The 23,092-nt window shown below is 43.0% G+C and overlaps 5 protein-coding genes across 17 annotated transcripts; 3 read left to right on the plus strand and 2 right to left on the minus strand.

The window, feature by feature from the left end:
- Positions 1-922: 922 nt before the first annotated feature.
- On the minus strand, positions 923-2,034 carry LOC125587711 (pre-rRNA-processing protein TSR2 homolog). The gene is made up of 3 exons (XM_048758727.1): positions 1,395-2,034; positions 1,224-1,312; positions 923-1,146 (listed from the first exon to the last, which is right to left on the minus strand). The coding sequence occupies exons 1-3, from the start codon at positions 1,630-1,632 to the stop codon at positions 1,090-1,092; spliced, it is 384 nt and encodes a 127-aa protein (XP_048614684.1). The 5' UTR covers positions 1,633-2,034; the 3' UTR covers positions 923-1,089.
- Positions 2,035-2,098: 64 nt separating this feature from the next.
- LOC125587710 (late embryogenesis abundant protein 31-like) lies at positions 2,099-3,214 on the plus strand. The gene is made up of 3 exons (XM_048758719.1): positions 2,099-2,463; positions 2,545-2,850; positions 2,926-3,214. The coding sequence occupies exons 1-3, from the start codon at positions 2,146-2,148 to the stop codon at positions 3,088-3,090; spliced, it is 789 nt and encodes a 262-aa protein (XP_048614676.1). The 5' UTR covers positions 2,099-2,145; the 3' UTR covers positions 3,091-3,214.
- Positions 3,215-3,252: 38 nt separating this feature from the next.
- Positions 3,253-8,739, minus strand: LOC106383078 (polyadenylate-binding protein-interacting protein 12-like). Of its 13 annotated transcripts, none has more exons than XR_007324005.1 (8): positions 8,403-8,698; positions 8,234-8,315; positions 8,050-8,109; positions 7,858-7,941; positions 7,699-7,760; positions 7,553-7,609; positions 4,499-7,412; positions 3,253-4,048 (listed from the first exon to the last, which is right to left on the minus strand). XR_007324005.1 is itself a non-coding variant. In XM_048758724.1 (8 exons), the coding sequence occupies exons 2-8, from the start codon at positions 8,423-8,425 to the stop codon at positions 7,142-7,144; spliced, it is 603 nt and encodes a 200-aa protein (XP_048614681.1). In that variant the 5' UTR covers positions 8,426-8,513; positions 8,603-8,739; the 3' UTR covers positions 7,012-7,141. The 13 variants fall into 13 exon arrangements, 6 of the variants coding, with proteins under 6 accessions (XP_048614681.1, XP_048614677.1, XP_048614683.1 ...); XR_007324004.1 differs by having other exon boundaries at positions 3,253-4,051; XM_048758724.1 differs by lacking the exon at positions 3,253-4,048 and having other exon boundaries at positions 7,012-7,412; positions 8,270-8,315; positions 8,403-8,513; positions 8,603-8,739.
- A 928-nt stretch (positions 8,740-9,667) lies between these two features.
- On the plus strand, positions 9,668-10,657 carry LOC125587246. Its single transcript, XM_048757463.1, has 2 exons — positions 9,668-9,942; positions 10,171-10,657. The coding sequence occupies exons 1-2, from the start codon at positions 9,668-9,670 to the stop codon at positions 10,655-10,657; spliced, it is 762 nt and encodes a 253-aa protein (XP_048613420.1).
- Positions 10,658-21,179: 10,522 nt separating this feature from the next.
- LOC125587247 lies at positions 21,180-21,818 on the plus strand. Its single transcript, XM_048757464.1, has one exon. It carries the CDS (start codon positions 21,180-21,182, stop codon positions 21,816-21,818), a length of 639 nt encoding a protein of 212 aa, XP_048613421.1.
- The last annotated feature ends 1,274 nt before the right edge of the window (positions 21,819-23,092 follow it).

Raw genomic sequence — 23,092 nt, forward strand, 5'->3', positions numbered from 1 at the left:
TAGAAGGGCTTCAGAGGAGTCTAAGATACTATGAAGCTGGTGCAAAGATAAGGTCAAGTCCAGGAGGGACTTAAACACCATTTGGAGATAGTTGGGTGATGGTGCGAAAATAGGGCAAGGTACGGACAGGTGGTCCGTACCATCGACCGTACTTGTCCGGATCAACCCGAAGTGAAGAAGTGCAAAGATAGGGCGCCGGTTCAGCAAGAAGAGAGGCGACCTGAGCTGTAGCAGCTTGTGGACGTTTGTGGATAAGGGCTGACTGTCATAAGCTGAAGTGAGATGTAAAATTAAAGGAGCATGGACCATGTATTTGGTCTGATACATGAGAAGGTTCATAGGAGCCTATAAGCAGCCAATCAGAAGTCAGCCCTTGCCTTGACCAGATTTGAATTAACCAATTAGACACCATCATCTATCATCCAATCACAAGACATCACACAGATTGTAAACTCACCCTCCATCCTAGTCATCCATTCATCTCAAGTTATTTCTATCCATTAGATTAAGGGTTTATGTAATTGCAAAGTGTAAAGCCTATATAAAGTCTATGTAGTGGCGATTTGTAACCCTAAGGGAGTAAGGGGGATTTCCCCTCTCCACTTCATGAATGAAAAACTTGTTCTTGAATCTGAAACTCTAATTTCTAATCTCTTATTCTCCTAATCTCCCAGTCTCTTAATCTCTGTTCTTAAGTCTCTTATTCTCTCATAAACACTCTCATCAATCTCTCTTTCTAAATCACCTAGAGCAAGCTCTCATCTTTCTCCATTGGAGTTTATACACACATACAACCAGAGAAGAAAACTCTACAAATCTCATACTTATACCTTATAAGATGAAGGAAACACAAAGAATCACAGTGAGACTGTACCAGTCATACCTAAGGCGAAACTGTTTAGCGGAATTACGAATGCTTACATTTCAAGTAAACATAAACTTGGATTCATATATTCTATAATGTCTGATTAATCACATGTTGTCATCCGCCAAATTTTCATATTTATATCTTACATTGTACAAAAAGGACAATCAAATAAAATAGTCCACCAAAACTAATTAATCCATTCAAACTGTAGTATCTTTGGCTTAATGACTCCCATGCAAACAAATCTCTTCATGAAGTATCAGCAATTGTTCAGCTACCTAACCAATCACACGATCACAAATTAAATTTACAAGTAAATAGTTACATTTAAAATAAAATTAATGAATATAGGGACCTCTTCAATGCTGCCATCTTCCATCTCTGTGTTGAAAGAAAGAAGCAAGCTCTCATGTAGAAAACTCTCTATCTCATCCACCGTTATCACTGCGCTCATGATCATAACTTCTATCAATATATATCTCGAACATTTGAAGAACAATCGAAAGAAGGAAAAGCAAAAACGAACCATTTGGTTGAGACAAGAGATGAAAAAGATCGTGAGCAAGCTCGTGAGATTTCTCGAGAGAATCGTGGCCTCCCCACTTATTCTTCACGGCCATCTGAAGCCCGCCCCACCTCGAAAGAAGCTCTCCGATGCCTCTCCGGAGATCAGAGTCCTCGTCGCAGGCCATAGGACGCACGTGCTTGTGATGATACGTGGCCGAGAGCACGTGAGCGTTGACCGTTTTTCCACCGGCTCCCATATCTCTGGCCGGAGAACCAAAGGGGTCTCTTTCCTGGCCAAAGACAAAAGGTTCTTCCGCCTTGTTGCTCCGTGTTTAGCGGAGAACAGATGCCGGAAGATTTTGCTTATGGGGGAACACAAAGAGAAGAAAATTGAAAAGTCTAATGAAACGTTGTGTTGTTGTATAGATGTTTTCCTAAATTGGAAAAGACCAAAAAAGGAGAGAGATCCGACAAGCTAGGGAGAGTTGTTTGAGTTTGCCAAACCGACAAATATTTGTTTTTTGACTTCAGACATATTGGTTGACTTCTGTTTCAACCTTTTCTTGTTGTGATCTTGTCTTCATCATCTATGCTTTATCATCATGCTATAAACTTGGAAATTTGACACGTGTATCCCATAGGCTTGTCATTGACAAGTGTCAAAGTCTTACAGTGTTAGTCCCACAACTCCTGTGCCTCTTTTTAAACTACCTTCTCTCTACGAGCTGTTGTAACTTGTAATACATACACAAACAGAACATCAGAGGGAGATGAGCCAACAAGAGCAACCACGTAGGCCACAAGAGCCGGTGAAATACGGAGACGTTTTCGAGGTCTCCGGGGAGCTAGCTGATAAGACCATAGCGCCTGAGGATGCAAACATGATGCAAGCAGCCGAGACGCGCGTCTTCGGACACACTCAAAAAGGAGGTACAGCCGCCGTCATGCAGTCTGCAGCCACTGCCAACAAACGTGGTGGCTTCGTCCAACAAGGTGACGCAACCGACGTCGCGGCTGAACATGGCGTCACCGTGGCGCAAACAGACGTCCCTGGTGCACGTGTCACTACAGAATTCGTCGGTGGACAGGTCACAAGGGATCATTTTCAGGACTATTATATTTTTTTTTCATTTTCTTATGTGACGATGAAGATTGTTTATTATTGTTAGGTCGTTGGACAATACGTGGAGCCGATGCCTGTGGGGACTACTGCGGCTACAGATGCTGAAACGTTGGGAATGAATTTGCAAAGTGCGATAACAATAGGAGAAGCATTGGAGGCAGCTGTACAAACCGCTGGAAACAAACCGGTGGACCAGAGCGATGCTACAGCGATCCAAGCGGCTGAGGTCAGAGCTTCTGGAACCAGCGACATTGCTCCAGGTGGTATCGCCGCTTCAGCTCGATCCGCAGCGAATCACAACGCTACCGTGGACCGTGACGAGGATAAAATCAAGCTCGTTGATGTTTTAGCGGTTCAACCTCAACTTTCAAAACATTTTACAGTGTCTGAATGTCGTTGTGTAAATGATTTTGAGGCGGATTTGTAGGGTGCTACGGGGAAGCTACAGGCGGATAAAGCCGTGACGAGGCAGGATGCAGAGGGTGTGGTGAGCGCTGAGCTGAGGAACAACCCTTACTTGACTATTCATCCAGGTGGTGTGGCAGCTTCTGTTACAGCCGCGGCTAGGCTTAACGAGAAGGCGGATATATGACAAAGATGTTTTTCAATAAAGCTTCTCTTTTACGATGTAATCGTCCAGGTGGTTTTATTTCGTTCTTGCTTTGGTTTTTGTTCAAAAAGTTCAAAGATAATGTTAAGTCAAAGCTATTCTACGACTCTCTCGCTTAGTGAATGAAGATAGAAGATGATCATCTATAAGAAATCATAACACAACCTTATCTATAAAAGGAAATTAATTCTCCAGTCTACTGAGTTTTGTAACATGCCAAAACATTTAAGTGTGCTCCAGAGAAACTTAACAAAGCACCATTAAAGAAGATACAAGAGTAAAGGGAGAAACTTTTACTGACTCGAAGTGGCAGCAGCTCCAACAAGAACACCTTGAGCATTACCTTCCTTTTTCTTATCACCTTCTTCCTTATTAGAATCGTCCTGCTTCCTTAGCCTGATCTGATTCTTAGCTTCAAACTCCGTCATATCTTTCTTCTTCTTCTCCAACGTCTCGTAAAGCTTCCTCACAACCTCCTCGAGCCCTTCCTTGTTGCGCTGGACAGCTGGGAGCACCTCTCTGGAACTTCTATAGTAAACGGAATATACCGAGTTGTGATCAATCAAATATTACAAAGTCGCTATATCCCCCCGAGCCAAGTGGAGCATGCATGAAGGAGTCAGATCCTTCTTATATTCTTTTCCTTGGCGCAGCTGGGCCATCCTGGATTTGAACCAGAGACCTCGCCCGTGAAGTAAATCATCGCACGACGGTTCTCTCGACAAGAACGCCTCCTATCATGCGGAAGCATTTCCTAGATTGGTCGAGAGGCTGAATTGCGTTGATGACGAGAGAGTGCTCGCTGACTTGCATCTCGAGATCAGTTATGTTGGAATAGATCTGGCTTAGCTCTGATCTCATAGCCTCGTAGATATTCAGAACGGCTTGCTCGTTCGGTGGTTCTCTCAAGCCGCCGCCACCGCTCGCCATTGCTTCTGTACTACTAATATCAGATCAAGATCAGACCATCCTATGGAATCAGTCCAAGAACACATCACAAGCATGTTGTTGTGTATGAAGTAATACTAATGCATCTGCATCGAACTCAAATCATATAACATCTGCTACACAAGAATCCATCAAGTCTCTCAAAAGCATCTAAATTTATTTGTGCAAACAGAAGCAATTCCACATCCATATACTTTCATCCTAAACATACAAGTTCGAGATTAGGGTTTCGATGCCACTGATTTTTCAAATGGACGCAACGATTCCATATCTAAGATCTGTGTCGTTCGACAAGTCTAGGTTTAATTTTCTGGGAACATCGAAGAAGCTTGATATTGAACCAGATCCTGGTTTACTTTGAGAGTTGATATCAGACACAAACCTTGTCGTGACTAGACAGAAGAATAAAAACAGAAATTAAAAAATATAACAGGAAACTGACCTTTTAAGAAACGAGACCACAGGAGGAAGATCGTAGAAGCTTTGCCAAAGGGAATAGACAAGATCGAGAGAGAAGGCGGCGCAGAGAGCGAGTGAGGAAGAAGAAACAAGCCAGGGTTGGGTTTACTGCACAAATTGAACCGGTTTTAAGACTTAAAATCGTACCGGTTTTGTGATACTATGATTAAAACAAACCGGTTAATGACAAGGTCTTTGAATCCTATAGTGGTTAGTTAGGATGAAATTCAGTTGATTGGACCAAGACATTGTAATGGTATAGTTAATAATCATTCATTTTGAAAATGTGGAAAAACATACTAATCGACCCCTCTTCCCGGGCAAGATCCCTTCCATGTCAACGGATTCTTCTTCACTTGAAAGTTGAAACCAGAGGGAGACATCACCTCTATTGCCCCTTTATCTTATAAACCAATCTCTAAAACCACTTCCAATGCTGATTTTTAACAAAATCCTTAGCATTAAACTTATTATAATAATCTGTGGGACTCTTTGAATTTAAAAATATGTGCCAAATTAATCCTTAGCTAAGGACTAATCTTTCTCAGATACGTTACTGTGCACGGGTCCCATCGCCACGTGGGAACCCGTGACTGACTCTTTTTTTTTTTTTTAAACTGAATGAAAAATAAAAATAATAAAATAATTTAAAAACTCACCTTGGTTATCGAGAGAGAGTATTGACATTGCTGATGCTCTAAAAAACTTTAGTAAAAACTCTTTTCTTTTTGAATTATTTTTAATTCGAAAAGTTGGTTGATTACATTTTTGTCCCTGATTATTAACCCTAAATATCTATGAATCAGTTTCTATTCACTAATTATCCAATTTTTCCTTTTCTTTCTCTCTTCTTCTACGGTGTCTTTTCTCTTCCTCTCTGCAACTTCTCTTTTTTTTTTTTTTGTTTCTTCTCCTTTCTTCTTCGATATAAAATCCGATAGTGAAGATTTCTTCTTTCTTTCTTCGTTTTATATCTAATAACCACATAATCAAAGATGGCAGAGAAGCTACAGCGGTTATAAAGAACTCAGTAGTACTTAGTAGAACTCAGTAGTACTTAGTAGAACTCAGTATAACTAATAGAACTTAGTATAACTAGTAGAACTCAGTATAACTAACTCGGGTAGTAATCAGTTTTACACAGTATAACTTAGTAGAACTTGGTATAACTGCACTTAGTAGTACCACTCAGTAGTACTTACTTAGTAATACTCAATATAAGTCAGTATAACATAGTATAACCAGTATAATTCAGTATAACTAAACATTAGTATAACCCAGTAGAACGAAGTATAACTGAGTAAAACTATACCGTATAATTTGAAATTTTGAAATTTTTGAAATTTTTGAAATTTTGAAATTTTGAAATTTTGAAATTTTGAAATTTTGAAATTTTGAAATTTAAAAATTTGAAATTTTTTATTAAAAAATAATTTCGAAAATGAAAAGGGCAAAACCGGATATTCATGTTTCATTAAAGCAATGAGAGTATAGGAGATTTGAGAGGCCCATAGGAGATTGTCTCTAGAGATAATGGAGGCATGGGAGAAGTTGGCTCAACTTGAAACTTGTGTAACCCATTTAGTCATTTACTAAAACAACTAGATTCTGACCCACCCTTCGTTGAAAAAATTATTTTAATTAATCAAAATTATGATTTTTAATAAGTTATATATTTATTTTTAATGAAATTTATATTAAGTTTTATTTATATGACTTATTTTTGTTATTTTAAATAGGACTAAATTTTTGAAGACTCCAAATAATTATGATCCGTATTATGATTTTGTTTATTTAATCTGTTGTTAAACTTATTTTACAGTGATTTTATTTTTAATATTTTAATTTAAATAAATATTTTATATTTTTAATCCTCTCTACATTGATAAAATCATTTTGTGTGTTTTAAAATTTTTTTCTATAATTTTTAAAATTTAGTTTATATGATTTCATTTTTATTGTAAATGGAACTGTTTTTCTAAAAATTTGAGATAATTTAGACCTGCATTATGGTTTTTTGTTGATTTAATCATTTGTTATTCAACTTGATTTTATTTTAGTGGTTTAATTTAATAAATATTAAATTAATATAAATAATAATTATTTAAAAATTATTAATGGGTTTGTAAAGATTAGATCTATGATTTTGTATGTATAGTTTAAGTTTGGAGTATAGGTATTAGATATAGGGTGTAGATTTAAGATTTAATGTTTGACTTTTAAAATGATTAAATTTTGAGTTTTTATCAAGGATTAAGTTTAAAATTTAGATTTTGTATTTAAAGTTTAGGGTTCAAAGTATGATATAAGGTTTCGGATTACGTTTTGGGGTTTAGGGTTTGAAATACTCTTTGGCAGAGTTTATGTCATCGAATGGAAGCTCATGTAGTTTTCTTGATGTATAGTGTCGTTACATAGTTGATGATGATCAATAATTTTTTGTCTAAGAATTATTCTAGAATTTTTTTTCACGAAACAACACTTACCATAAACATATTTGAAAACTCAAACCACATCGATTCAATTATTAAATAAGAAGCTTAAATCAAATCAAAACATTAAGAGTGAAAAAAACAAATAAGCTAAGAAAGCTTCGTGTTCCAGCTCTCACATACGTAAATATAAGCTACATTCTTTCAAACCTAAAGTTCTTTTGATGATCTTTTAGGTAGTTCAGGAACTCATCATCACGGAGAATGATACTCGTATTGGCAACACCTAAGAAGAGCCAAGCCACATTTTCACCCGTTGGATATTCACAATAGAGGAAACAATACTGGCTCACCCATGAAAACCTCCGCACAGCGATGCTCGCATCTCCACCGCACGACCACGCCTTGCCTCCTCTGTCGTCAAGATTCATATTTTCTGATTGTGGAAAAGGGAAGACCCTGCATCTGGTTGACCTCTCAGAATATCCAACATTTTAAAAGCATATTCTTTTGTTCGTCTCAAAGCAAAAGACAACAGAAGCATCATCAAGCTTCCAAGAATTACACATGGGAAAACAAAAGACTTTAGAGTTTAAGATCTTTACATGTCTGGGAGAGCAGAGATAGCACGGGAACAAACAGGTGTATTTGAGGGACTCACCCTGTGATCAATCCATCAAAAACACGTCAAAGTTCGGATTCATAACCAAGTAACACAAAATGTTTGAGAAAATGATTTGTTTTTGGGGACCTTATCTGTAAAGAGCCAAGAAGCACGCCACTGCAATTGAGAGTAGTTACTGCACTTTCAGCCTGCCAAAGAGAAAAGAAGGATACTTTAAAACTATGGAGACAATGGTAAAGTATATGTACTTCAAACAAGCTTTGATAAAGATCAACACTGCTTTACCATGACAAACTCAACGAAACTGATTCTAGTTGGATGATGATAATCTCCCAGAAGCCTCAGACGGTATACCTCTCCACACGCAGCCTCAAAGAAGAGTTTTATGTCCGTTTGAGTGACATGTAAACTCATCAAAGTTAGCTACTTTATGTTTCATTATAGAGCTGTGAAGGAAAAAAAATCTTAGAGAATCACCTTAGTGTCGATGTTAGTGTAGTAGATAGTTCTCGCACGCATCTCATGCTCATCTTCAGCCTGAGAACCAAAAACAGGACTAGTCCTAATTCTTGAGTCTAAAAAGCACATAACTTTCCACTCAGAATGTGATGAAACAGTCAACAACCTAAACAACTAAAACCAGCCATGACAAAGAACACACCACAAACAAATATGAACTTGTAGAAGAGACTTTGACCTGCCCAAAGCCGATGAACAAACAATTAAAGCTGCTCCTCAGTGACCTAAACCCAAAAAATTAAGATTATATAAGTGAGAATATCGTAAGCCTGTGGAAGAACCATTGAAGAAAGGTGGAAGCTTTTACAAACCTGTTGGTCGATATCAGACACATAGACAATTCTTTGAATGACGTCTTCACGCAGAGCCATACTTGTCTGAGGATTCATCTTCTGTTTCTTATAGATTGTTGTTTCCCAGATCTAGGTCAATGACCTCTACAATTTTAGTTTCTGTGCAATTGGAATTGATAAAACGAAGGGAATAAGAAGAAGAAGCGAGAGAGAGAGACGGCAAATGTGATGGTGGCGAAGAGCCACAGAGGAAGACGAAGGAGCCAATTCACCATGGATGAAGGAGTTTGGGAAAGACGAAGAAGAGTCTACAACGACGATAAGCTTTTTTTTTCTTTGTAAAAAGGAAATGACTTGGGCTAAAAAACAATTCTACCAAACGTATTTTTGGTGCCAAATGTGAAATTTGGCTTGCATTTAGTAAATTAACACAGCTAATTTTTTTTCTTCGATACCAAATATAGCATTTTAAATTGACAAACGCAATAAAAAAAAGCAAGTGTTCGTATACGAGATAGCATAACTGCCATAAACGTTATAATCTGATGCTATTAATATCCACATTTCATGTAGTGCCTATCGCGGAAGATAAAAAAGAAGGAGAAATCGAGCACATCGATGTAGAGTCTAGCAGTCAGTCTGAGCCTACAGACGAAAACGCAGACGTGCATCTGCGTCGTGCAAGGAGCCGTGCGGCTCAAGACGATTCCCAGTTTGATAACCCTATGACCGAAGAAGAAGAGGCCATCTTCTGGGACGAACATGAAGAACTGGCCGAGGAGCAAACTCTGAACACTCGCGGCAAATGCCGACAAGGTCAGAAATCTGCTAGAGAAAAATCCGAGATTCGCGATCTTCGCGACATGAAAACGGTAGCAGAGGTTAGAGCGGTGAAATCTCAGATCCATCACGCTACCAGCACCGCACCCGAGATCGATCTACTGCTCGAGGAATCTCGAAAACCACCATTCACTACTCGAATCACTGGAACTAGGGTTTCGGAATCTGGAAAGATCAAGGTAACACCTTACGACGGTACAACCGATCCAAGGGCACATCTACATGCTTTCCATATCGTGATGGGGAGAGCCAAGTTTAGAGAAAGCGAAAGAGATGCCGGTGAATGCCGCCTCTTCGTTGAAAACCTCCGAGGAGCAGCACTAGAGTGGTTCTCTCACCTGAGGCAAAATTTCATCGGAAGTTTTCGCCAACTCGCCTCGGAGTTTCTCAAGCAGTACTCTATGTTCGTAGATCGAGAAACCTTTGATGTTGATCTCTAGAGCATGTCCCTGGGAAAGGACGAATCTCTCCGCGACTTCATAAAACGGTTCAAGAACGTTATGGCTAGAGTCAGTGGAATAAGCGACAAAGTAGCCGTAGACGCGCTTCAAAAGACGCTCTGGTACAAGTCGAAGTTCAGGAAGTGGATAACTCTGGATAAACCGCGTACGATTCAAGACGCGCTCCACAAAGCGATAGACTACATAATCATCGAGGAAGAGACGAAAGTCTTGTCGCAAAAGCAGAGGCTGACGAAGACATCGTCAAAGGATCCTGGGTTGGATCAGAAGTCTAAAAACAAAAACCCTTGAAACGACAAAAACGTCCATCGCGGGGAAGAAGAGACACAGGGAGCGCATAACTACGCCATCTACTCCGGATCGGAGCAAAGCCGGACGACTGGCAATACATGGATCCGAAATCCAAATTACGACGAGAACGCCTTCTGCGAGTTTCACCAGGCCCACGGCCACTCGACTGTTAACTGCAAAGTTCTCGGTGCTAGGTTGGCTGCAAAGCTGCTCGTGGGAGAACTCGCCGAAGTATCTAGCGGAAAAGACCTCGTCCGCGATTCATACCGGTCCCGAAGAAACTATAAGGCTCCTCAAACGGAGAACTCTCTCCAAGGAAGCCTATCGGGAGAAAAGCATGGAAGAAGGCATGACGAGAAGGGCAACGACAATAATAGCTGCAGAGTAAACATGATCATCGAAGGATCACAATACTGCTGCGATACCGTCTCTGCCATCAAAGCTTGTCAGTGCAAGGCAGAGATAAGCGCGAATTCGCTAACATGGTCCACGCCCGATGACTTGCCGAAAGGAGCGATCATTTTTGTTGAAGAAGACGCTGGCGGGATCGACCAACCCCACTGCGATCCACTCGTGATCGATCTCGTGATAAGAGATCTCGAGGTCGCCAGGGTTCTCATTGATACGGGCAGCACGGTCAACGTCATCTTCCGCGATACTCTCAAGAGGATGAACGTCTAGCTAGGAGAAGTCGTACCATCGCCCAAGCCGTTAACTGACTTCTCAGGCACGACGTCGATGACTCTCGGATCGATCAAACTGACTGTTGCAGCGAAAGAAGTCACCAAGATCGTCGACTTCGCGGTCGTCGACCACCCGACCATTTATAATGTCATTATGGGCACGCCTTGGCTAAACGCCATGAAGGCAGTCCCGTCGACTTATCACTTAGGCATCAAGTTCCCGACTCATAACGAAATTGCCGTGATCTGGGGATGCCAGAAACAGTCGAGACGTTTCTTCCTGGTCGAACACAAGCTGAGACAAATCACAACCACCGCGATGGTAAAACCCAAACGGGCGAAGCTAACTCAGGCACTAATTGAAAACGCTACGGAAGAAGACGATCCAGAATCGTCAACTCAAGAAACGTCCAAGAAACAACCAGTCTCAGAGCCCAACGCTTCGGCCCAACCGGAGGAGACAGACCCGGTAGAAGACATCGATCCCGCAACTAATGCAATCGACGCAAACGTGACAGCTGAGTAAACACACTCGCACAAATAACAGAACTACGAGATGGCTTGATCCTCGAAAGGGGTGCATAGGCAGCTCGTCGCAGGACGAGTTCAGCTATCCCCCCTCTTCAAAAGGGTGGGGGGAGTGGGTACATATACGAATACTCTTATATTCCCACATTTTAAAATATTTGCATTGCACTCAATATTTTTTGAAACTTTTTCGGCAAATAAAGTCTTCGTTCAAATTTCTCTTATCTTACGAAATGTCTTGTTATATTTTTGGAAAACATCCGTATACGAGCAAAACGATTATTATATGAACCCGAAAATGGAAACTCGCGAAAAATCGTCCTACCTCAAAATGGATCAACTCCACACTAGCTTATCAAACAAAGAAAGTTCGTCACATCGACTAAGGCTTCGCCATAATCAACAGATTCCGCCAACCACAAAAAACTCCCTCATAAACATGTCTCGGTCGTACCGTCCATTCTGAATACCGATCGGAACACGAGACCCCGGTCTCAGACACTCAAAATGTCACTAATAGTATGTTTTCGAAAAAATAAGCGAGACGTCGCCTAGATCTTCGAGAACATGCTCTCAGTCCGTTCGCGACTATAAATTACAAATGCTCGTCGATTGGCCCCGCCGAGCACGTCAGACGTCCTAAACAAACACATTTCGATCCATTCTAAGGATAGATCCTCTCACATCCGACTATGATAAATAACACGCTATAAAAGAAATTCGAAATTTTGGTCAGCACTCTTGGGAGACTTAAAAATTGTCCTCGAAGAGATACTCGATTCCTACCATACTAGTCACGTAAGCCGAGAACATATCGCAGACTATAAAGCGGGATGGAATCAGGTCAAAAGCGATACGGGAAACTTAAGTCAAAGTAGTCATCGCACTCCCTAAAGCCGTAATTAAACCTAGGTCTTACCCTAAACCCAACACACTGGTCTCTAACGTCTCAAGACATGATATCCAAAAGATACGGGATGCTGAAAGCATGTCTCTTTGTCTGCATCTAAACGCTCTCGAAACTTTGAGAATTTCTCAAACAGCTCGGACGAGCAACGAACAGGACGATCCCCAAAAGGGCAAGGAGCGAGATGACAACTCACTTAACAAAAAATCTAAACATTCTTGAAACCCTTTTCTTATAGAGTATGGTTCATAAAAATGCCGGTAAACGGCAGGGATTCGAAGCCACAGACGGCCAGTCCCACTACATAAATCACGGCCACACCCAGCCGGAAACAAACAAACAACATAGATATATTAAAAGGGAACATTCTCCCAATAAGTCATGGAAGGCTTTAGGATCAACCGTCGAAATCAAAGTACCTGTTGGGGAAAAATACTCAAGTATTGAATTCCTCCAGACCCCAGGCAGGACACTGGCCTTTGGGTCCCCGCTAAGAGGAACCCCGGTTCCCCGCTATGGAGTTCTCCGGGTCCGGTCCCTGGAACCTCCCCCTTCCCCCGGGAAAAGGAAAACTGCCGACAGAGAGAACCTTCCATATTTCCGAATATGGAAGATTTAACTTACTCCAACCGACTAAGGCCCGCCTTGAGGAGACTATATAAAGGGAACCTAAACCCTAGAGCAAGAGATCGACACTTCGAGACTTAGAGATTAGAGCTAAGCGGCTAGAACTAGGGTTTATACACCAATCATTGTAGTTTCGGCTTGTTTACTCAATAAAACATCTCTTCAAGTCTATTTCTCTCAAATTCATACGAAACCAATACAAACACTAAGCCTTGTCCATCGTTTCGTGGTACTCACAAAGATCCTACACAAAAACCCCCTAACAGTTTGGCGCTAGAAGGAGGGGAGTAATCTAAACTACGTGATAATGGCGGTGGACGAGTAGGATGAGCTACCCGAAGCTACCCAGAGAGAAGCTGAACTTCAGAGGCAAATCGATGATCTGCAAGGTCCAGTAACCGGGTTGCATAGAACTCGGGAGGAGACCAATCCCGAGCTCTCCTTGGAGTTCCAGACCCTAAAGGAGAAGCTCAATGAACACTCCAAGCAACTGGAGCAGAGCACCGAGAAGCTCAGCCAGCTCGAGTCGGAGAATCTTACTCTCCGAGATGAGAACCAAGCCCTCAACACAGCAAGTAACAAGAAGCGTCGATTCCGGACTCAGATTCCCCCCATGCCGACTCTGGAGACACCTAACTACGGGACAGGCTCGAATCTCCCAACTACGGCACCAGGAGGAGACACATCAACACGTGAAAAGGCTAAGGATGCTCAGACCTACGACGTGGAAGACAGCGAATCGGAGCCCGAACCCGATAAAGGAGCACCAGACAAAATAGCGAGAGCGGAGTCTCCTATGATCGCTCACATTCACCAGATGTTCTCCGAGAGGCTCGACGCCATGCAGTCTATGGTAGAGAGGCTCCCGGGGGTAGCTCCCCCCATCTGGAAGAGCAATCTCGACTCCTACGCCGATACTCCCTTCACGGATGAGATCACCTTGATCGAGATGCCCAAGAAATTCTCGTTCCCCAGCATAAAGGCGTATGACGGCACCACTAATCTGGACGACCACGTCGCCCAATACAAACAAAGGATGCTCGCCGTAGCACTCCCAAAGGGGTCGCACGAAGCCACCACGTGCAAAGGTCGGCTCCAGTCTGACCGGACCCGCTCTGCAATGGTATATCAACTTACCCTCCAGGTCCATGGCTTCCTTCGCGGTTCTCAGCGACAAGTTCGTGGAGCAATTCGCCAGCAGCAGGGACCTGGAGAAAACCTCTGACAGCCTCTACGAAATCCTCCAGCACCAAGCGGAACCCATGCGAGGGTACATAGCCCGCTTCAATCAAGAGAAGGTGGCTATCCCCGAATGCAGTATCCCCACTGCTGATGTGCCCCAGTCCGAGGATCAGTCCATGGAATCAGACCAGTACGAGGATCAGAACGTCCGGAACAATTCAATTGAGGTTCAATCTTCCGATCGGGCCGAACAGACTGATCGGGCCGTGTACCGGATCGACCCGCGCACGTCCGGATTGGAGCTTCAGCATAACCCACGACCAGATGACCGAATCAACCGTACTGAAGCTCGCCTTTCCCGTCATATTCGTCATTCTAAGACCATCAGTCAAGCCAGAACTGAATTCGACCGAGTAGAAACCAAAACCGACCGTGGCTTCTCTCTCTTAAGCCGTTTGGACCGTACCGGCGATCGTTCTGATGAACTGATCCGACACTTCGATCAGTTCATGAACTTTGAGCTTACAAATCTTTCGAAGGCAAGACTCTTGAAGCTTTCTGATGACTTAGCTTCCATTTGGTCCCGAACAGTCCGTGAGAATCTCCCATCCGAACATGAAGACCGTACCGAACCCGTGCTGCTCCTTACCGCGGGACGAGCTGTCGGCTACATTGAATCTGGACATGGGTAGCCGAATGGTTCATTTCGACCAGTCAACATGTTTTTCTGTGCTCTGACTAAATCTGGTCAACTATCTATTTCCTATGTCTCTTTTTCATACATTTCTATTTATTTCCTTTGACTACAAGTTGTATAAGTATGAGAACACATCCATGAATAAAGCTATTCGATTTTCCTTATTCATTTTTGAGTTTTCTCTCTTTGTTCTTTGCTTAGAACATTCTTGTTTTCTTGGTGAGGTTATCTCCGAGTGAATCCCCTTTCTTTGAGCCGGACTTGTGTGTCAAATCAAGCGGCCATTGAAACCTCTGGTAGTATCATTGGGTCATCCGCAGTCCTTTGTGTCACTAAACGATCCATCAGTTCTCAATCCTTACGGATTGAGTCCATATCATCAGATCCGGTTGAGTGTTCGTTCCTTAGGGTTCTTCAAGTGGTATCAGAGCCACTCTTCCGGTATCTTTTTTCATTCCATCTTTCTCATCTACCATTTTCTTCATAAAAATTCTTCTTCTATCTATCTTGAATCCTGGCCCCTCTTTACCATCCATTTAAAAAAAAAGAAAAAAGAAAGATCTAATCAAAAAAAAAAAAAGGAAAAAGATATCAAAAGTTTTCAATTGTGGTTTGGTAGTGGAAGAGTAAGTCTGCTGGCCGAGGAGAAATCCGGCCTTGGAGGTGGTTAATACAGATTCCCCTTGTTAAATCTCTTATATCTCTATCTTGACCCTTGGGTGGTTCACTTGGGATTCTCATTTTGGGATATCTAGTTTGTTCTCTTAGAACTTTGAGGGAAACTCTTTGTATGATTACCAAAATTGAGAGAAACACGTGTGTGGGCAAGGATAAACACCTGAGAATGTGAGGTTTTATCTAACTTTCTGTGTTTAAGATTTTCAGGAAAACCATGAGTAGTGAAGAAGAAAGGAACCGTCCCGGAAATTCTATGGCCGGCTTGTCTAACTTACAAATGAGAGCTTTGAATGATTCTATGACTAACTTGTTGGATACAGGTTTGGAACAGATCCATCAGAGGCTTGATGAGCTTCAAATCAACCGGCCAACTCGATCTCGAACCAGAGCCAGAAGAGATCGACCAAGGAGACGCAGCCGATCCGACCATGACATCCAAGAGGAGGAGACCAATGATGAGGACGACCGATCCATCAACTGGCCTAGGAGAGGATCTATAAACCAAAATCAAGGTGATGTCAATCCATTTGCTAGAAATGATCGAGCTGATAATGTTTTGGGTGGATTAAAATTAAAAATTCCAAGTTTTGAGGGCAAGAATGACCAGAATGCTTTTCTTGAATGGGAAAGAAAAATTGAACTTGTTTTCGATTGTCAAAATTTTACTGATCTTAGAAAGGTTAGGCTTGCGGCTTCTGAATTTTCTGGCTATGCTATTAATTGGTATGATCAAGTTGTGACTCACAGGAGGAGAGCAGGTGAAACACCAGTTGATACTTGGGCCGAGCTCACCATGATAATGAGAAGACGCTTTGTTCCTGATCACTATCACCGCGATCTCCAACACAAATTGAGACGTTTGCTACAAGGAACCAAGTCAGTAGAGGACTATCACCAGGAGATGGAGATCCTCATGATCAAGGCAGATGTGGACGAATCTCTAGACGCCACCATGGCTAGATTTCTCACCGGTCTCAACTGTGACATCCAAGATCGTATGGAGCTTCAAGAGTATGACAACATGGAGCAGATGTTACACAAGGCTATTCTGATCGAACAGCAAGTCAAAAGAAAGGGCCTCTCTAAACCCTCCTTTGCCCCCAAACCCTCTTTTGCATCCAAAACAAACTATCAAGACAAGGGTAAGTCTTCTTCCATAACAAATAGTACTTTTAAGACTAATGCCCCTGCTCATGTTGATAGAGAAAAGAAAGAAGAAACTTCAAAACGAACCAGAGACATTCAGTGCTTCAGATGTCATGGCCTTGGCCACTATGCTAATCGGTGTCCAAACCAAAAGGTGATGGTTCTTTTGGAGAACGGAGAAGTAGAATCCGAAGATGACAAGGAGGATCTTGGACCAGTCTTTGATGATGATGAGACACTTGATTACCCAGCTCATGGCCCTCTCCTTGTTGCTAGAAAACCATTGGACGATGCCTATGGCCCCATTTTCGACAAAGAGGTTGATGGCGTGATTGACGAGTTCTGCTCGACCTTTGTAGAAGATTCTGGTCCGATCTTTGATGAGGACAGCCTAGAATATCCGGCTCATGGTCCACTATTGGTTACTAGACGATCCTTGAGTGTGCAACCAAAAACCAACGACAAAGAACAATGGGAGAATCTTTTTCATTCTAGATGTCTCATTTCAGAAAAAGTTTGTTCTTTGATCATAGATGGAGGTAGTTGCACTAATGTGGCTAGTGACACCCTTGTAAAGAAACTTGGGCTTGTTACTCGGCCTCTTTCTCGTCCCTTCAGGTTGGAGTGGCTCAATGAATCTGGAGAACAGTACGTGAGGGAACAAGTGACCGTCCCCCTTACCATTGGCCGATATGAAGATGAGGTCATTTGCAACGTTCTGCCTATGGACGCATGCCACATTCTCTTGGGCTGGACATGGCAATTTGATAAGAAGGCCGTGCATGATGGCTTTACAAACCGACACTCTTTTGATCACAAGGGAAAGAAAATCACTTTGGTTCCCTTGACACCTTTGGAGGTTCATTAAGATCAAGTTCAACTTAAGAATGGTCGAGACCATGAGCCTAAGAAGGATAAGCATGAAACATCTACCAGAAACTCTAACTTCTTTATCAAAGAAGGTCAGGTCAGCAAGTCTCTTTACTCTCAAAAGCCATTTCTTTTACTTGTGTATAAAGAATCTCTTATGGCTTCTTCTTCTTCTGACTTTACATCGGAAATTCCAAGTGAACTTCTAGATGTTTTGCAGGAGTTTTCTGATGTTTTTCCAGATGAGAATCCTAAAGGATTGCCACTAGTAAGAGACATTGAGCATCAGATCGACTTCGTCCCGGGCGCGTCTCTACCTATCCGACCAGCGTACCGCACCAATCCGGTGGAGACCAAGGAGCTTCAGAAACAAATTGGTGAGCTGCTTGAGAAAGGCTATATCAGAGAGAGCCTTAGCCCTTGTGCCGTGCCTGTCCTACTCGTACCAAAGAAAGACGGCTCATGGAGGATGTGTGTGGACTGTCGGACCATTAACAACATCACGGTAAAGTATCGACATCCTATACCTCGTCTTGATGATATGCTTGATGAGCTTCATGGTTCCAGAGTCTTTTCTAAAATAGACTTGAAAAGTGGATACCATCAGATTAGGATGAAAGAAGGTGATGAATGGAAAACCGCCTTTAAAACAAAACTAGGTTTGTATGAGTGGCTTTTTATGCCCTTTGGTCTCACAAATGCACCTAGTACTTTTATGCGTCTAATGAATCATGTCTTAAGGTCGTTCATTGGTCACTTTATTGTGGTTTATTTTGATGATATTCTTGTTTACAGCAAAAACCTTGATGATCACCAATTGCACCTAAAATCCGTTCTTGAGGTCCTTAGGAAGGAACGCCTATTTGCTAACCTTGGAAAGTGTTCTTTTGGCACATATCATGTGGTCTTTCTATGTTTTGTTGTAGGTGCAGAAGGGCTTAGAGTGGACGAGGAGAAAATCAAAGCCATCCGAGACTGGCCGAGTCCAACGATTGTGGGCGAGGTGAGAAGCTTCCATGGCCTGGCCGGCTTCTATAGACGGTTTGTTCCGAACTTCAGTACCATTGCAGCCCCACTCACTGAGGTGATCAATAAGAACGTTGGGTTCAAATGGGAACAAGTTCAAGAAGAGGCATTTCAGATTCTCAAAGGGAAGTTAACTCAAGCTCGTTTACTTGTACTTCCTGATTTTTCTAAAGCTTTTGAAATCGATTGTGATGCCTCCGGAGTTGGTATTGGTGCTGTGTTGATGCAGGATAGGAGACCCATTGCCTATTTCAGTGAAAAGCTTCGTGGAGCCACACTCAACTACCCACCTACAACCAAGAGCTGTACGCATTGGTGAGGGCTCTTCAAACATGGCAGCACTATTCTTTAGCCTAAGGAATTCATCATCCACACGGACCATCAGTCTCTGAAACACCTTAAAGGTCAGCAAAAGCTAAACAAGAGGCACACTCGTTGGGTGGAGTTCATTGAGACGTTCCATTATGTGATCAAGTACAAGCAAGGTAAGGAGAATGTCATGGCTGATGCCTTGTCTAGAAGGGAAGCTCATGGAGGAGGTCTTGTGGGACACTTTGGTGTTAAGAAAACCTACAAGGCGGTTCATGATCACTTCTACTGGCCGAGTTTGATGAAAGATGTGGAAAGGATTTGTGGCCGATGTGTGGTGTGCAAAAAGTCTAAGTCCAAAGCCTCAAACCACGGCTTGTATTCTGCCCTTCCTATTCCTTCTCATCCTTGGGTAGACATCTCTATGGATTTTGTGTTAGGATTTCCTAGGTCTAAGGCTGGACGAGACTCAATCTTTGTTGTTGTGGATCGATTTTCAAAAATGGCACATTTCATTCCTTGTCACAAAACTGATGATGCCGTGCAAGTTGCTGATTTATTCTTTAGAGAGATTGTTAGATTGCATGGAATGCCTAAGACCATTGTCTCTGATCGTGATGCTAAGTTCCTTAGCTATTTTTGGAAAACCTTGTGGTCTAAGCTAGGAACGAGATTGATGTTTTCAAAAACTTGTCATCCGCAAACTGATGGTCAAACTGAAGTTGTTAATCGAACCTTGTCTGCACTGCTTAGATCTTTGGTTAACAAGAATCTTAGACTTTGGGAAGAATGTTTACCACATGTTGAATTTGCTTATAATCATGCAATACATTCTGCAACAAAGTTTTCTCCTTTTGAAGTTGTTTATGGATTTAACCCTTTGTGTCCACTTGATCTTTCACCTTTGCCTTTGAGTGAAAGAATTAGTACAGATGGCAAAAGGAAGGCGGACACTATCAGGAAACTACATGAACAAGTTCATGCAAACATTGAGGCTAAGACCGAGATCTATAAAAGATGTGCCAACCAGAAAAGAAAGGAGGTTATTTTCCAGGAAGGTGATCTTGTTTGGGTTCACTTGAGAAAGGAGCGATTTCCGGAAGAAAGAAAGTCCAAACTCATGCCTCGAGTCGATGGCCCATTTCAGATCCTTAAAAAGATCAATGACAATGCTTATCAGCTTGATCTTCAAGGTAAGTATGATATTTCTTTGAGCTTTAACGTTTCTGATCTCTCTCTTTTTCTTGTAGATGATCCGGATTTGTGGACAAATCCTTTTGAAGAAGGAGGGAATGATGTGCCCCAGTCCGAGGATCAGTCCATGGAATCAGACCAGTACGAGGATCAGAACGTCCAGAACAATTCAATTGAGGTTCAGTCTTCCGATCGGGCCGAACAGACTGATCGGGCCATGTACCGGATCGACCCGCGCACGTCCAGATTGGAGCTTCAGCATAACCCACGACCAGATGACCGAATCAACCGCACTGAAGCTTGCCTTTCCCATCCTGTTCGTCATTCTAAGACCATCAGTCAAGCCAGAACTGAATTCGACCGAGTAGAAACCGAAACCGACAGTGGCTTCTCTCTCTTAAGCCGTTTGGACCGTACCGGCGATCGTTCTGATGAACTGATCCAACACTTCGATCAGTTCATGAACTTTGAGCTTACAAATCTTTCTAAGGCAAGACTCTTGAAGCTTTCTGATGACTTAGCTTCCATTTGGTCCCGAACAGTCCGTGAGAATCTCCCATCCGAACATGAAGACCGTACCGAACCCGTGCCGCTCCTTACCGCGGGATGAGCTGTCGGCTACATTGAATCTGGACATGGGTAGCCGAATGGTTCATTTCGACCAGTCAACATGTTTTTCTGTGCTTTGACTAAATCTGGTCAATTATCTATTTCCTATGTCTCTTTTTCATACATTTTTATTTATTTCCTTTGACTACAAGTTGTATAAGTATGAGAACACATCCATGAATAAAGCTATTCGATTTTCCTTATTCATTTTTGAGTTTTTTCTCTTTGTTCTTTGCTTAGAACATTCTTGTTCTCTTGGTGAGGTTATCTCCGAGTGAATCCCATTTCTTTGAGCCGGACTTGTGTGTCAAATCAAGCGGCCATTGAAACCTCTGGTAGTATCATTGGGTCACCCGAAGCCCTTTGTGTCACTAAACGATCCATCAGTTCTCAATCATTACGGATCGAGTCCATATCATCAGATCCAGTTGAGTGTTCATTCCTTAGGGTTCTTCAACTGCTATCTCTGCCTTCAAGAGAGGCATGCTCCCCGACGGAGACCTCTACAAGGAGCTGACCAAATACCAGTGCAAGACCATGGAAGACGTCTTATCTCGAGCCTGGCCGCAGGTAAAATGGGAGGAAGACGTCGCCAGCATCGCCAAAGCGCAACAAAAGCAAGATCCCAAGACGATCAGACCAGACTGAACCGAGCGAGACGAGAAACCCTCTCAAAGACCAGCCAGGGACCCCAAAAATTGAAACCGAGGCAGATACCAGAACCGGCAGATCGAGAAGGCAGAAGGGATGGCAGTGTCCACGTGGCCGGACATCTCTCACCTCTCCGTCTCAAGGCCGGAGCTGATCAGTGAGTGGCCTCAGAAGATTAAAGCACCCGACTCTTTCCGGAACCCTTGTTTCTGGTGCGACTTCCACCGAGACCACGGTCACAAAACAGAGGACTGCGTCGCACTAAAGATCAAGGTCAACGAACTGCTTAAGAAAGGACACCTCATGGAGTTCCTTTTCGAGAAGGCTAAGAGCCATCTAAGCAAGGAAACAACGGGTAAGCCCACTGAAGCTACTCCCGTCTCGCCACCGCGACATGACCGAGTGATCCATGTCATATCGGGCGGTTTGGAAATCAGCGGCATAAGCCATACAGCCGCGAAGAAAAGCACCTGGAACGCTAAGCACGACCTAGAGGCAGCTGAGCCAAAACGCCTGCTCCTAGGAACGGACGAAATAAGCTTCACGGCCAAGGAGCAGGAGAAAGTTCTCACTCCGCATCACGACGCCCTGGTCATATCGCTCACTGTAGCGAACTGCCTGGTAAAAAAGATACTGGTAGATAATGGAAGCTCCGGCAACACCATCTTCCAGGCCGCAAACAAAGACCTGGGGCTGGAGGAAAGCGCTCTAACACGGAGGATAACCCCCTCATAGGGTTCAGCGGGGAAGTCGAACAAACCGCCGGGGAAGTAACCCTCTATGTATACGCCGAAGGAGTCAACATGTCAACCAAGTTCCTCGTTGTTGACTGCGACTCGTCTTACAACATGATCCTAGGACGGCCCTGGATTCACGGCATGGGGGCTGTCCCCTCGACTCTTCACCAAATGGTGAAATTCCCTACACCCTGGGGCATAAAAGAAATCAGAGGGGATCAGGAGTATTCCTGCTCCTGCTACCAGACCACTCTGAAAGGAAAGACCAAGGTCTTATAGCAATTACAGAGTAAGCCTCCGGCTCATCACACCGAGGAACCGGAGGTAGAGGAGATTGTGGGAACCGAAATTTGCACTGTCGATTTCCGTTTAAATTAGGAAACTAGGAAAACCCTAATTTTCCAGAGGTCTCGGAGATCTGTTAATACCACACGCTAAGCAATCAGAACACGAGATATCAACGACAAAGTACAAAAATCGTAAAAAGAGAGCAAAATAGATCTTATTCCGAATCCGTGTTTGAGCATTACAACAAGGTATAAGCCTGGGCTCGAGAGCTGTCGGCGAGATTCCTAGTTCTAGCAACCCTAAGACGGCTAACCCTAATTGAGTCGCAGCTCGAAATAACAAAAACAGAAATATGCCTAAATCGCTCCAAGTGCTAAGTTTTCCCGAAAAAGTCTCCCCCATGCCTCTCGCCTAGGACTCCTTATATACTGGCTCCTAGGTCGGTTTACGCTTTTCCTCATCTGCCCTTAAGCCGTCATAGCATAAAAATGGAGATATTCCATTTTTTCCGATCTTCGTAATTATCTTCAAAATTTCGTATTTATCTGCGGAAACTTGACATTTATCTTTCCTTGCGAACCAAGCGTTACCGTCATGCGGCTTACGAGCTGTTGGTTAAGAAATCGTAAGTTGGGCCTCGAGTCATGTCTTAGGTCCCTATGGGCCGTCTTCTGACTCGAAGCGTTTATTACGGCTTCTTTTGATAAAGAACGAACTTTCCGCGGTTTTTACCATAAAGTTTGATCGATGACTTAGAATGGCGGGAAACATGAAATGGGTTTGCTACGGTCTTCGGGAGATAGCATCAAAGGGTAGAAGAGAATGCATGGACTAATGTCGTATCGACGTTTTGGAAGAGCTCGGTCGCTACGTAGCGACCGAGCGGAACGGACGCTCGGTCGCTACGTAGTGACCAAGCGGGACGGACGCTCGGTCGCTACGTAGCGACCGAGCTTAGCTTGAACTTAGTCGCTACGAAGCGAC

The sequence above is a fragment of the Brassica napus genome, chromosome C5 (assembly GCF_020379485.1).
Source record: "Brassica napus cultivar Da-Ae chromosome C5, Da-Ae, whole genome shotgun sequence".
Taxonomy (NCBI): domain Eukaryota; kingdom Viridiplantae; phylum Streptophyta; class Magnoliopsida; order Brassicales; family Brassicaceae; genus Brassica; species Brassica napus.

Bases quoted from the DNA above. Each gene is read 5' to 3' on its own strand.
- LOC125587711 (XM_048758727.1), bottom strand. From the start codon at position 1,632: ATGGGAGCCGGTGGAAAAACGGTCAACGCTCACGTGCTCTCGGCCACG. The intron at 1,313-1,394 runs GTTCGTTTTTGC...TCATGAGCGCAG, and splicing joins TCTCTTGTCTCAACCAAATG to TGATAACGGTGGATGAGATA. The intron at 1,147-1,223 runs GTCCCTATATTC...GTGATTGGTTAG, and splicing joins AAGATGGCAGCATTGAAGAG to GTAGCTGAACAATTGCTGAT.
- LOC125587246 (XM_048757463.1), top strand. From the start codon at position 9,668: ATGTCCCTGGGAAAGGACGAATCTCTCCGCGACTTCATAAAACGGTTC. The intron at 9,943-10,170 runs GTTGGATCAGAA...TCTCGGTGCTAG, and splicing joins ACATCGTCAAAGGATCCTGG to GTTGGCTGCAAAGCTGCTCG.
- LOC125587247 (XM_048757464.1), top strand. From the start codon at position 21,180: ATGGCAGTGTCCACGTGGCCGGACATCTCTCACCTCTCCGTCTCAAGG.
- LOC106383078 (XM_048758720.1), bottom strand. From the start codon at position 8,425: ATGTGTCTGATATCGACCAACAG. The intron at 8,316-8,402 runs GTTTGTAAAAGC...TTTTGGGTTTAG, and splicing joins TGTCTGATATCGACCAACAG to GTCACTGAGGAGCAGCTTTA. The intron at 8,110-8,233 runs GTGTGTTCTTTG...TTTGGTTCTCAG, and splicing joins CAAGTTCATATTTGTTTGTG to GCTGAAGATGAGCATGAGAT.
- LOC125587710 (XM_048758719.1), top strand. From the start codon at position 2,146: ATGAGCCAACAAGAGCAACCACGTAGGCCACAAGAGCCGGTGAAATAC. The intron at 2,464-2,544 runs GTCACAAGGGAT...TATTATTGTTAG, and splicing joins CAGAATTCGTCGGTGGACAG to GTCGTTGGACAATACGTGGA. The intron at 2,851-2,925 runs GTTCAACCTCAA...GCGGATTTGTAG, and splicing joins AGCTCGTTGATGTTTTAGCG to GGTGCTACGGGGAAGCTACA.